Source organism: Stegodyphus dumicola, chromosome X1 (assembly GCF_044657685.1).
Source record: "Stegodyphus dumicola isolate Sdum_Otavi_A_Nest chromosome X1, ASM4465768v1".
Classification (NCBI taxonomy): domain Eukaryota; kingdom Metazoa; phylum Arthropoda; class Arachnida; order Araneae; family Eresidae; genus Stegodyphus; species Stegodyphus dumicola.
In genome coordinates this window covers 165540932-165555009 of record NC_140780.1, presented here as the reverse complement: position 1 = coordinate 165555009, position 14078 = coordinate 165540932, and the positions used below count along the sequence as shown (strand labels likewise).

At 31.7% G+C, this 14078-nt stretch overlaps 1 protein-coding gene across 3 annotated transcripts in view; it reads right to left on the bottom strand.

The window, feature by feature from the left end:
- LOC118181758 (paired box protein Pax-1-like) overlaps positions 1 to 14078 on the bottom strand; it is a 134357-nt gene that overhangs the window by 71582 nt on the left and 48697 nt on the right. The window contains exon 1 of one of the 3 annotated variants that reach the window (XR_015038456.1): positions 5675 to 5995. The exons of 1 other annotated variant lie outside the window; for it this stretch is intronic. Coding sequence is in view for 1 of the 2 variants with exons in the window: in XM_085807418.1 (XP_085663544.1) it covers positions 5675 to 5864 (190 nt within the window). In the remaining variant the exon portion in view is untranslated. Of the gene's footprint in view, positions 1 to 5674; positions 5997 to 14078 lie in introns of those variants that run through there. One more of the 3 variants, XM_085807418.1, reaches the window with a different exon arrangement.

Here is a 14078-nt window from a genome sequence, read left to right as displayed (position 1 = left end):
AGATAAAGTAAATGTGGATTATCAGACCATTGCGTTATAAGAATGTAACTTCGAGAGGAGTTAAATATTCTTTGAGGGCAATGCATTGACTAGTGTATGTATGGCTTTCCAAATAATGTTTTGAGAGATTTTATTGAAATTATTCTCCAGTAGCGGAACTTTATGCTTCTTCCATAAGAGTTTGCTGGACATAAAATGCTACGTAAAATCCATTTTGAAAATCAGAATTGTTTATTTAATAAAAATTCAAGAACTATCTGTTTCAATTGTTTATTCATTTAGGACTATAAACTGCAATTTAAAATTTTCCTCATGAACTCTGTTTGAATGCTAACTAAGCAAAACCTAGTCAGTTTTTGGCAAAAAAGAACGTGTTCTTAGATAACACTTCGAAATCAATTATACAGCTATGTGCTCACTTTTGCTTTGTTAATTCCAACACCTAAAGTCACAATATTGAGCTCAGTAGTTACTAACCACATGCGGCTAATAAATATTTAAAATGTGGCTGTCGGGATGAAGGACGCTTTTATTTTTAACTAATTAAGTTTGTGTTTAATATGTATAATTATTTCATTACACATTTTTAAAATTTTGATGTGCAGAAGCTATGTTCCCTTTGGTCAATGAGTGTTTTTATTCTGTCTTGTCCATGAAGTGAACAATAAATAGTTGTTTAATTTGCGCCTGCATGAATTTGAAAAAGAAGAATTATTAATCCAAGATCTTCCTTGTACATGAAGTTAACTTTAACTAGTTGTTTAGTTTTCAGCATGCATGAGTTTAAAGACTTGCACTGCTATTCAAACCCTAAATTCATTTGAAAAAAAAAATAGTTAGTTGTACGCGTGAATATGACTGTTAAATGAAAATGATTTTACTGTACTGTATCTCAATGTTAAAGAAACTATTTTCAAAGCTCACGAAAATCTGAGTCTGAAAGAATCAGTTTTCTCAGAAACGAAGTTTGTAAAATTAAAATACAGATTTAACATTAGTGACCAAAATTTACACGCTAAACTCAGACGCGTAGCAAGTATAAATTTAACACTACAGTTAGAAGAATTAATGAAAAAAAAATTTGAAAGACATCCTAAATTTATTTATTTTAAATGTGACAATTTTAAAATAGTTCTTTCTGTACTGACTACAGCTGTTGTTGAAATTATGCTTTTTATGTTGACTCAGGTTCTCATTATAATCTTATGGCTGTAACAGAACAAGCTTGCAACAAAAAACAAAATAATTAAATATGTAATTAAGATAGCCCATGCACATTTGCAGCTAACACAATATTTCTCTCAGATGACATTGATTTAAAGCATATATCTAGTTCATGTTTGATGTTCTTATATGTAAGCTAATTGTGTGAAAAAAATTATTTTTCTTTAAAAATAAATTAATATCATTACTACTGTCAGAATTATAATATGGGGATATAGCTGAAAATTTAAAATTCTATATAGCTCATTAATATTTTAAATTTCTTCTCTAATCAAAGATTGTAGAGTAATAAGAATAATTCAAAAAGGGCAACCTTTCCTTTTAACGCTATACATTAAGCTTTCGCCTAGTATAAACTTATGGCATATATTAAAAAATCAATTTTACTATATTTGTTGAAATATATGGGGATTTTTTTCAGCACTACAATGATGTATATCTTCCGCAGTAATTCTACTTAGCTTTTGTAGAAGTTTGTACTCACTCAGGATATCTCGACCACAGAGAGAAAATATTCATCTTCTTGTATTTTCTTAAAATTCTAGTTTGTGGCTTTAAATCGCAATATAAATTATTTGCATTTAGGAGTAATCTTTTCATAAAATGATTATATGTGTTACTATAATCAGAGAATCTTAAATATATTTTCATTACAAAAAACAAAGGAAAATGGTAAATACTATATTTGACTTTGCAGTTGTTTAATGAAAGAATTTTTACAAATTAAGTGTAAATAATGTATCAGACAGGTGTTTGTAAATATGTGTTGTTTATTACAATATGTACTGCCAATAAGGAACTTGATTACTTATAAATGATAAATCTGAATCCATTGTTCCATTTTGAAACCTATTTATGTTTGATGTAAACATTATGAAATATTCTGGTAAGCATGCTGTTTTTTCAGCTAACAGAACAAAAACTTGAAACTATGCTACTTGAAACTAATATCACCAATATAATAAAATTCACAAAGACTTTATTTGAATATTTCCTCTATTCCAAATAAGGATATTTAGATTAGAAGAGTTCATAAACTATTAGATTGGTTGCAATTCAAGAAAGTAACATTTTTTTAGTTTAATGGGCAGTAATTCAGTATTAAGGAAACTGTTATTTGTACATGAAACAACTACGGTTAGGGAATCAACTTTTCAGAAATAAAATTTACAAAATTAAAATCTAGAATTAACATTAGCGATTAAAATTTTGATACCGAGTTCAGATGCGCAGCAAATATTTAATTTTACACTGGAATTCGAAAAACTAGTCAGAAAAAAATTTTTAATATCCCTTTTTTATTTATTCTTGTAGTGATAATTTTGAAATAACATTTTTTTGTGCTTTCTTCAGTTACTGTTGAAATTATATTTTTTTATATTGACTGCGATTTTTACTGTAATCATAATACCCAGTTTTATAAAAGAATATAAAATAATGAAATAAAAAGGAATAAAATATTCCCTTTGTTTCTTTTTTTACTAGTAATTTTTATGCGATCGTTGAAAATTCGATTCTATGTATTTTAGAGAAGTATTTCAGTTTTGCTATGTTGATCTAAAGATGTAAATTTCAAATAATTAAAATGATTCTTTAGAACTTTAAAGATTTCACAATAAAAATTAACACTTAAGTATTAATTATTTAATGTAATGTAAAACATATTTATTTTGTGCATTGTGCTTTGAGTACTTTAAGAAAGAAAATCCTGCCTTTTTTTTACCTATTTAAAGAAATAACTTACAAATATTTATGAAAAGATTTCTGGAATTTTGCAGAGGACTGATACCCGGAGAAGACTTTTAGAGTGGCACTGTAAAAATGTTAAAACAATTTTAAAAACTTTCATTTTTACAAATGATAAAGGGACTTTTCATTAAAACTGATTTGCAGTTATATATTGATAAAAAAAAGTTTTCACATTCAGGTTAAACACCTGCAAATATGACTCTTTTCCAAACGAAATGAAACTGCACTCAATATGGAGCAGTTTGGATAATCTATGATTGTATAAGCATAGGAGGTAATTTTTACATTTTATTTACTTATCAAGTTTTACAATTTATTATTTATTTCACAATGTGTATATTACTTAGTGTAAATAGTATACAGACTTAGAAAATATAAACTATTTCAACTTGCATGGAACAGAAAAAGCTGAAGCTAAAGTTGGAATTTATGTATAAGTAGAGAGAGTAAGAGAGAGGGGAAGCTACTATTGCTTTCATTATAAAACTGTTAAAATTTAAATACAGTCAGTTTTCGATATTATTGAAAAAATTATTTCACACTGCTCTCAATGCTTCTTCTGACAGAAGGTTTAATGGTTAAATTAGTTTGAAAGAAGTTCAGTTAAATAAAGGAAAGTTCCGAAAGCAGTATTGAAATATACTAAGCATTATCACAAAATAAATTCTAAAAAAGCATTACGAAAGTTTATATTATCTCACAGCCACTAAAACTGTATGCCAGAACTAACTTCAGTTAGTTCTGGCATACAGTTTAGTCTGGCCAGAATTTAACTTGAGACTTAACACTACGTTCTTACTCTAATAAATTATATGAGTCTAGATTTAATAAAATCATGAAAAGATTCTTTCGAAGAAAAGGTAGAGCAGGAAATTCTAAAAGAATGGAAAAGGAGTAAAGCTTAAGAATAGTCCTTTTAAGCTGTATTAGCAACATTTGTGAGTGTACTCAGAAAATTTTGTACGAAGGTAACAAATAAATTTCTTGTCGAATTTTTGTCAAAGCGATAACAAGCTATAGTCTCAAAGTCAAGTTGTTTAATGAGACTGTATCCCGTATTATATTTAAAAAAAGCATAACTTAATGCTAATACCAATGCAGATTTATAAGTTCATAAATGAATTATACGCTGGTAGAAGCTGCAGTGCAAAGCGAATTCAAATGTATTTATGATTATGTCGGAGCTTTAGGTGCATTTATAATAGAAAAGGATCTTTGGTATTTTAAAAAAGCAAATGGATATTGCAATTAAATAGAAAGGAAGCCAAAAAAATCGCTGAACATGGAAATAGTTAATTAGCAAAAAAGAACTCGAGACTTATGCTAATTCTCATTCTCTTTCAAATTACATTGATAAATTACTGTTAGACATCTAAGCTATTGCGACTGTATTAGCAGTATTAGTGATTACTTCTCTTCAATATTTACCGTATTTGGCGGCGTATAAGACGCACAACCTTTTTTCTACACATTTCTGAAGGATAAAATATTATCACTGATTATTATAATGAATTTACAGTATTTTAAATACAAAGTAATACAAATTCAAAGTAATACTTTCTCCAAATAAGCAGTCTATCTAGGAAAGAACACCTTTTGATCTCCTTCATCAAAACCGAGACACTCATCTCCAGCGCTAAATGAAGAGTCAGTTGAAACCTCTTCTAAATCAGCATCTGTGTCCTCACACAACAAATTGTCCTCTGTACTATCCAGTGCATTACTAATGCCACACTTCTTAAATGATTTAACCGCTGTCTCTGTTTTTACAGCAGTCCATGAAGCTTTGACACATTCACAAACGACATATCGACGCAATAAGTATCGACGTATAAGACGCAGTATCGGCGTATAAGACGCACCCCGTTTTTCAGACCTCGTTTCAAAGGGAAAAAGTGCGTCTTATACGCCGGCAAATACGGTATGTAGGAGCATAAATATTTAATATATATAAAAATACCAAAAGGCTTGGGTAATTCCCACTTTAAACAGATCTGCAGCATAAAACTGACATAGAAACTATAAATGTGCTCTAAAGCCAGTCAGCTGGAAGCAAAATATATTCTATAAATTAGAGAATGAACCATTGTCACTTATTTTCTTACTAGCACGTTAGACTATTCAGTATATAGAGTCAGTTTTTCGAGGCAGTTATTGTTCAGAATATTTATAATCGGTTTATATTTTTACTATAAGGAAAGCCATTAATCAAACGAACATATTTCTTTATTGTTATTATTAGTATTTTAATACAATAATTGTTAAAGATATTTGGAGTATGGAATTTAACTGTTAACAAGACTATCAGACCAATTTATTTGCGGACGGAAAGAAAAAACAATGGAAAAATAATTTATATTAATTTTCTGGGACAACCTCATAATTTTTCGTGACAGTTTCTATCGAAGTATTAAGTATAAACAGAAATTGAACTGAAAAACACAAAAACGAACGCAACAAGTATAAACCGCAGCGAAATAAATTTAAACTTAAACTCAGGATTTTATTTATGCTTGTTCGGGGAAGCCCCAAAGTTAATTTCAGAATTAAAATTCAATTTTTGTTTATTTGTTTGAGCTGTTTGCTTCGAGTTTTAATAAGGAACTATATTGAATTTAGCGCAGTTAACAAAGGCAAAATGAAATAGTTCCCAAAATTATTAATAATTATAAGTACGTAAATAATTAAACTGTAAACTCACCCATGCTCAACTGGCAGAAATCTAAATAGTCCACGTGTTTGTTTCGTCTGTTTACTCTCTTTGAAGCCGAAGTAGAGGGCGGAGTGTAGCTACTGGGCCGACTCCGATCGCTACGCTTCGTTATTACTGAATCCCCATCGGCATCCTCGCTGCACATGGACGCAGACAGTCGTTTCCACCTCGCTTTCATTCATTGGCCACTTGAGCCGTCAATCAGAAGGCAAAGGAGACTTGCCTTTTGGAAAACGAATGTTGAGCAGAACACCGTCAACTTTCGATATCTGATGAGGAAGAAGTAAATACTTCGAGTAGATAATTTGTGAAAAAAAAAGGGGGTTTATTCATGGAAACTCAGCTCATATTGGACGGAAGTGTGCGTTAGAAGCATAATATCTAATCCTGTTACGTTCCCCTCTTCAGTTGAGAGATTTTAATAAATCTGCAATTAATAAAATATAGATAAAAATTGTTATTTTAAAGATAAAGAGATAAAATAACGGACAGATTGCGTAAATGTTTGTCCTATAAGTAGTTTTATTAGATAGCACGAAAATTATTTTATTAAATTTTAAAATTATTTTCTGTATAATAATTTTAACTTGATTTTTGAAATCATGCCCATAATTTAGAGTAAATATTTTTAACTTTTATATATTAAATGTAATTTAATTTTAAATCAAGTTAAAAATCTACAATAATCCAGGTTTTTAATTAAACTGAGAGCGCAGCTTAAAAAGTAGCAAAATTTTCAAAACGAATCTTAAGTTAGTGTTTCAATTTAAATTAACACATATTATTATTATTATTATTATTATTATTATTATTATTATTATTATTATTATTATTAAGCTGAATTACAATTTTATTGACCATTGGGTTTTCAAGCGTAGCAAGAAATGGATAAATTTTGATAAATAATTCTGTATTTGTAGATTAGGATTGTGGTAATGTCCTCGTGGTCTATCTGCTTAAAGGGAGGAATGCCTTCGTGGAAGACTTTTTAAGAAGAACTGGCTTATATTCAAAACTACGAAAATTCTGATGTATCCAGCTCAGTTACTGTGATTTGAATCCGGGTTGAACTACCGGCGTTCAGCTGTTTTACTGTTCGGCTATTAGTAGGCTCTACGTAAGTAGAATTATTTATAGAAATCGATACAAGCATTTATAAATATACGAGAAGAGTATGCGGGAAAAGAGTTTTTATAGAAAGCTATATTTGGTAATCAACAGATGCAAAATTAAAACATTATATACACACGTGCATTATATATGTATATATTAAAACATTGTATATATATATATAAATATATGTGTAATGAAGCAGACTTCATCGTAATAAGCAGACTTAGAAGTAATGAACAGCAGGAATTTTGACTGCATGGATACTGAAGATGTCCATCCATAATAAATAGGAACTTGGCACAGAAGGCAGATCAAATATTGACTTTTATTTAAAAAAAAAAAAAAAAAAAAAAAAAAAAAACATGCATGCTGCGGCCACAAACAGCTTGGCATTCTAATTCTTACCTATTTCAAAATGTTTACATTTTTGATAGCTTTGCGGTAACAAAAGAAACAGCAAGCAGAAGTCTATCTAGGCTGAAGTACAGAAAGTAAGTAAGTTGTGTTCAGGTTGAAATCTTAATTCAGAATGTGTTAGTTTCGTTTGTCAATGCGTTTGATTGGGTAATTAATACTGTTGTAAAATTATTATTGGCTGCTTGAGTTTTAGTTTCGTTTACATCACCAGCCTTATGTAAAAGTCAAATGACATGAATTAGTCTCGAAATGACAGAATGCAGAAAAAGATTTACTATTTTTAGAGTACAGAGGGGAAATGCCGAATTAAAACTAAGCATTAAGAGATACTGCTAATTTGATGTATAATTTATATTTACATATTTTTTATCTTACATATATAAACTGTGACATATTATATAAGACTTTAAAAGAATATCTTGTATAATGTAATAATATAGGAGCCCCGGTTTGCTACTTCTTTCATAAGTAATGAAATTCGTAACTCATTATATAGCAGGGGAGTGAGTGTCGCATTATACAGATACAAATATTTCTTTATTATCTGGCTCGTTTTCCATGTATGAATTACGATCATATTTGATTAAAAGGTATTAGAAAATACAAAGCATTTAGCTATATGCCACTAGTTTACGAGCTGTCTAATATTTCTGCTCAAGTTCATTATTCTCTAAATGTAGTGCAAATGTTCACCTTAAAAAACACAAAACACTTTGTCTTGTTTTGTAGAGACCACATAGGCAATTTTCTTGGGGATGAGGGACCTGGAAGCAAAAACAATCAACTGGGCCCTTGCCAGACTTAACCACTGATCTTCCACTTTGTTATTGGTAAGCGCTGATCTTTCACACCAAAAATGCACCCACGAGAGAATGCTATAAATCCTTACATTCTTTCTCCTTTAAAGGACTACTGGAATGAGGTAAAAGGCCAGTCAAGCAAATCTAGGTGGGGATATGTTAACCATCAACCACATTTTCAGTTTCCGGTGCCACAGTAGAGACTGCTAGGTAGTTATATTGCTGATATTAAAATGCTTACTTACATAGGCTAATGATGCTGAAGTATTTGCATAAAATCTTGCGTATAATCTGTTTTCTTCAACTAGTGGGAACTATCTAAAATTAAATTCAAATTTAGCTTTTGAGATGGAAACTGCTCCATCAGATTTCAATAAACATAGCTTAATTTTCTTCAACTCTAATTTCGGAGTAGAATGTTGAAGAATGGTAATAGAGGAGCGATAGCTAAATTGTGAAGTTTGTTAAGAAGACATGTTATCGTGAAAGACCGTGGAGAATGTCGACTTTCACCGGAGAATGTCAACATTCACCAAACACGTTGGTGAAAGATCGAATATTGCATTACATTCTTGTACTTTGGACCCTCACCGGTGTATGTCGACAATCACAGATACGCTCTGGTGTAGGTCGAAAAGAGAGGAGTATATGTACACGCTGTCATTGCAAAAGGAGGTGTTCCACAAATAAATGCAGTTGTAAAAGCAAGGGTCTCTTGGGCAATTCAAAGTTTCATAACAGTTTAAGTTGTTGTAATAAATAAGATTTGAATCACATAATTTAGTAAGTTTTTAACTTCTATTATTTTCCTTTCTCATTTTGAATGTACTGTGTGTATTAAGTTCTTACGTTCTTAAGTTCTTATTTTAAGTCTCAAGTGCGATTTTTCTCGACTGAGTTACGGAGAAGAAAATATAATATTCTTATATGTTCAACATTCACCAGTAGTACATGGTGATTTCGGTCATACACCAAGCGACTATGTGAATGTTGACATTCACCGATGAAAGTCGACATTCCCCAGATTTCGGTGTTTTACCGAAACACAGACACAAAGATCAAACGATAAATATACAGCAAACACAGTGTTTATTCAATCAATGGCCTTAAATTTATTATCCCTGAACTTATTCCCACTCTTAGCAAAATACACAACACCTCCCAGTCATCTGAAACATTAGTGTACATAAACGCATAATAATTCTCACTGTTCTCACTATCACAACATATTCTATTACCCTTTAAGCAAACGTATAAAACACCACTTTCGTACACTTATCATGATGTTGAAGAACGATAGTTGATGAACCAATCAGTTGATGAATGACAGTTAACTTGCATAATAAAAATATTTTAAAAATATATTTCTAATTTTTGTGAATATCTCATTTAACAAAATGCTTGCCAACTCGATACTTGACAATATGAACGGACTGTTTTCATTCATTTCGTGCTTTTTCATGTTTAGGTGTAAAAATATTAGGTGTAATATCCCATATAAAATTGGCCTTTTTTATCTCTTGTTGTTATTCATTTATCTAAACTGAAAAAAAATCTAAAAATAATACATACCATCTCAACCGCAGTCTATCTGCGGTTGAGTCTATCTGCGGCAGTCTATCTGCGGTTGACTGCCGTGCCGAAGAGCCGGGGTTCGAATCCCGGAGAAGACATGGGTGTTTGTAAATGTATAGTGTCGGTGCGGCATGGCGGCACTCTAAATATGCGGCGAGCCGAATGTGTGGTCTGGTGGAAGGGGAGAGGGGTGGGAGACCCTCGGACCCGTCCCCCCCGGGGTGCTTTCTATCAAAATTGGGGGCGGAACTGAGCTCTCTCACTTGAATGGTGTTCAAGGCTGTTGCCAACTGCAGGCGTAATATAGCGCTCCTTGCCACGAGGAATTGCGTGAACTTGGACTGACTACGTCGGACAAGTGAGCATAAGCAACAACAACAACAACAAGATTTCACCCGACCTTCTTATGAAGGCACACGTGGATACATCTTCCCATTTAGTCTTTCGTTGAAACACTTTTCATCAATACTTAATGGTAATGTTTTTGCTTTGAATCCTCCATTGCTCTAGTTTACGTAGCGTAGAACTCCAACCTCTTACAAAAGCAGAGTATTATCAACGAAATCAACGGTACTGAAGGGATAGTGTTCCAACAAATTGCCAGAAACATAGAACGTTTTCAACTGTGTCTTCAGAACGGGAAAGAATGTTTCCAGTACTCACCATGAAGATTAATAATCTGCCGTTGACACTCTGCAATTGAGGTACCATAAATTGTTAAGAGCATAGCTTCTTTCGGGGTCATTTGTTTTTGCAAAGTTGTATAAATGGTGTTTTTATGAATCACCTTATATATGGCTCCAAAAGTGCACAGATAATTAATCTAGTTTCATTCTATGGAGTTCCAGTTCCGATGTTTGAATGGCCTGTTTGCATGACGTTTCCATGGTTTTCCATGTTTAACGTAAATATAAGCCAGTATCTTTTATGAAGGCATTCCCAGAGGCATCCCTTCCCATAAGCAGAGGGCTCCTGAGTACGTTATCATAATTAAACAATGGAGTACAGTACACTCATTCTAGTTTTCATCTAGTTTTCCATCTAGTCCAATTTCATTTAGTTTTAATAACAGAAGTTGTAAAAAATATATTTACTGCCTAGACTTATTAAATTACCGAGTAAGGCAGAAAATAGTGCCTTTTATGATTTGTTCTATTTATAAGTGGGTCGAATGAATGTTCTGCTTCTTAATATTCTATAAGGTATTTCTCCCTCCTTTCTGTATGCGTTCGGGGTGTAGTGGTCAGAACATTTGGCGTGTATTCGAGAGATCCGTGGTTCAAGTCCGGGCAAGAGCATTGCTCATTTTTCATCTCTACTGCTTTCGAAAAATTACCTTATGACTCTATAGTGGCTCCTGAACTAAGAAAGGTGGTGGATGATGATTCTCCGCCACCAGGATTTGGCGATTGGGTCTCCTAATCCCCAGTCACCCTTTAAAAGAGGGTGTTATAAGGTATTTCTCCCGCCTTCTTAGCATGCTTTCGTGGTGTAATGGTCAGCACGCTCGACGAGTATTCGAGAGGTCCGAGGTTCGAGTCCCAGCGAGGGCATTGCTCATTTTCATGACTCCTGCTTCAAAAAATATCATAATGTCTCTACAATTCAAATAGGTATTTTTCTTCAAAGCATTATATAAACTTTGGGATGAATTCCTGAATACTTACTTGTAAATGCACTATACGTTTGTCGTCTGTTTTTTACATACATCACCCTTATGTGTTCTAATATATATATATTGATATGTTAAGCATTAAGAATAAACGTAAATGTGAATTTGAAGCATTTGTGGAAGAAAAGTGATGAGAAGGGGAAACTTAAGTGCGTTAAAATCTGTTGTATTATAACGCAGACCAATTGGGAGCAGTTTTCAGCGCTGCAAATGATCTAGAAGTTGATAGAAAAAGTAAGAACAAAAGTGAATATGATTTCGTACAATCACAGACAACTAGATTACACAAAATACTGTAAACGTTGGTAATGATAAAAACATCTCAACGGAAAAAGTAAAGCTGAAAAGGGAGAAAAAACTATGAAAGAAAGGTAGAAAAATAGCATTTATATGATTATTTGAAAATGGGCTTTTTTTTTTTTTTTTTTCAGTTTTTGGCCACATTTATTTCTTTTGAATATTGCTGCCTGATTCTGTAACCTAATATTTACTTCCGTACGTTTCTTATCAATATACATCCATATCCGTAACACATAGGCGTACATACATGTATACATATATATGCTGTGTGTGTATTTATTATACCATGATTACGGTGCAAAATAAAATGTCAGGAAGAAAATAGTTAAATTTTTATAAGAATATTGCCGTCAAATATAAGTGTTAAATATTGTTTTTGCAAGATAAAAGGGTCGAAAAATTGTTAACGAGTCTGGATGTATCTAAAGTTTAGAAAGGAGAAGAAAGAAACTAAATGCTGCTTCCATCAGTTAACTAAAAGCCATCAGTTAACTAAAAAATAAAATATTTCATCATACGTTTAAGTTTCTTCATGGTTAATTACAGTGACTTTTGGTTAATATGTTTCGACGGAATTGCACGCATCTTTAAAGGAACCGCTCCATAAACAGATTCTTAGGTCAGTAAACTAAAGTTAAAACACTATTTCCACAGACGAATTTTCTTTTTCCCACTGAGGGCAGACTGAGGACTTTCAGACTTCAAGATCTTCCAAAATGTCGAGCTGCCTGAAATCCTGAAGTATACGCCAGTAGCTGAGGAAGCGTGATTTTAGAGCAAAAATCCATTAGATTAGGTCTAGTCTTAATCAGTTTTACCTGCTAAAATTTCTTGAGCATTTTCATGAGCTCCATTGATTTCCTGTTTAAGTCTCATGTACTGTCCATTTGCCTTCTTTAACACTCTAAATCCTCTAGCTCTAGCAAATTTAAACGCAGTAGCTTAACACCAGGATATATTTTATGAGCTGAAATGCCACTAGTTGTTTTAATTTATACGTTCTCAATAAATAGATACAATAACTAAACACATTCAAGACTTCTAATAAATTGAAAAAGGTACTTGCTTTAATTTAATTATTCTTATTTTAATTTAATAACTTAAATATTTAAAAGAGTGTGTTTTTACTTTATCTCGGAATTACTTATGCTTTTGAAGATCTATATATTTTGAGTCGTCATTAGATTTTTTCTGGATGAAAACACTGTTATGTTGCAGCTTTATAAATATATATTCTGATCTCAAATAAAATGAATGACAGTTGAATATTAAGTATGATGCGAATTCTGGCGAAAAGTAAATTGGCGTATCATTAAGTAATATCTTAATATCAAAAACCTCGATTTTAGGCTATAGATACCAATTAAACGATCAGAGAGATATACAGTACATATACAAAGTTTTAGGAGCACATTTTTTTTATTTATTCCAACGAAGATTGCCAAATGCGAACTAGTGACCGTGATTACTGATATGACCTCAGCTTACATTTAATAAAATATCGTTCGCTTTCGAAAAGATATTTAAAAGGAACTTTTGTTTGAGTTTCGTAGTTTCTATCAACTATTAAGGATTTAAAACTGAACTTTGAGAGGCAGTATTATCTCTGCGCATTCTACTACCTCCGAACTTTTTAAAGTAACTGTTCTAATTATTAGAGTCTTATTCGTCGGACAGAACATTTTCTGGTTATTTTCCATTCACTGTAGTACTATTTCAGATCATTTCAGAAGTTCAGGGAACATATCAAATGAATGAAAAAGGGTTTCAACAATTGACTTCTAAGAAGGCATTCTGATACTGTATGAATGTAGTAAGAGATGTATAGTATTAGAAGGAATGTACTATATAAAAGCTAAAGAGTGGTAGAGTTTTTAGCTTAAAAATCTCGATTTGTTATGAATTCGGTCCATGAAATCTGTAGAGGCATTATATATCCCCCATTAAATAATATGTAGTATATACTATATAATATACGTATTGGCTAACATGATCTTGTGTTATGTTCTTGAAGAAGGATTATTTCCAATATTTTGCTAAGATTGTACCTTTCATGTTTGATATTAGGTCTTACATGCAAATCTTGCAAACAATAAAAATTATTTTTACCTTCCTGTGTACATATTCAATAATATATGGCCCAAATGATTCTTTATGTGTGTCTAAATTTAAATTCTTTCCTTTAACTTCCTGTATTCGAATTTATTTCTGTATAATAATTAAACTTTTTAATTATTCGCCCTTTCATTCTTTGATGTTAATCTCATTCATTTGCATATTGCCAATCTTCCGCAGTATAGTTGTGGCATAAAAGGGCGGGCAATAATTAATAACTCAAAAAATTCACAATTATGGACTGAGTATCTGCTAATATATTTAAAACTGTACATTAAAGTTTCCGGTTTAATTTGCTTTACCATATTGTTTACATTAATGGTTGGTGCTTCAATTTTATGGTGATGATGCAAAATTTTCGTATTGTCAATTATTTCCGAATGACTAAAGTATTCCATAG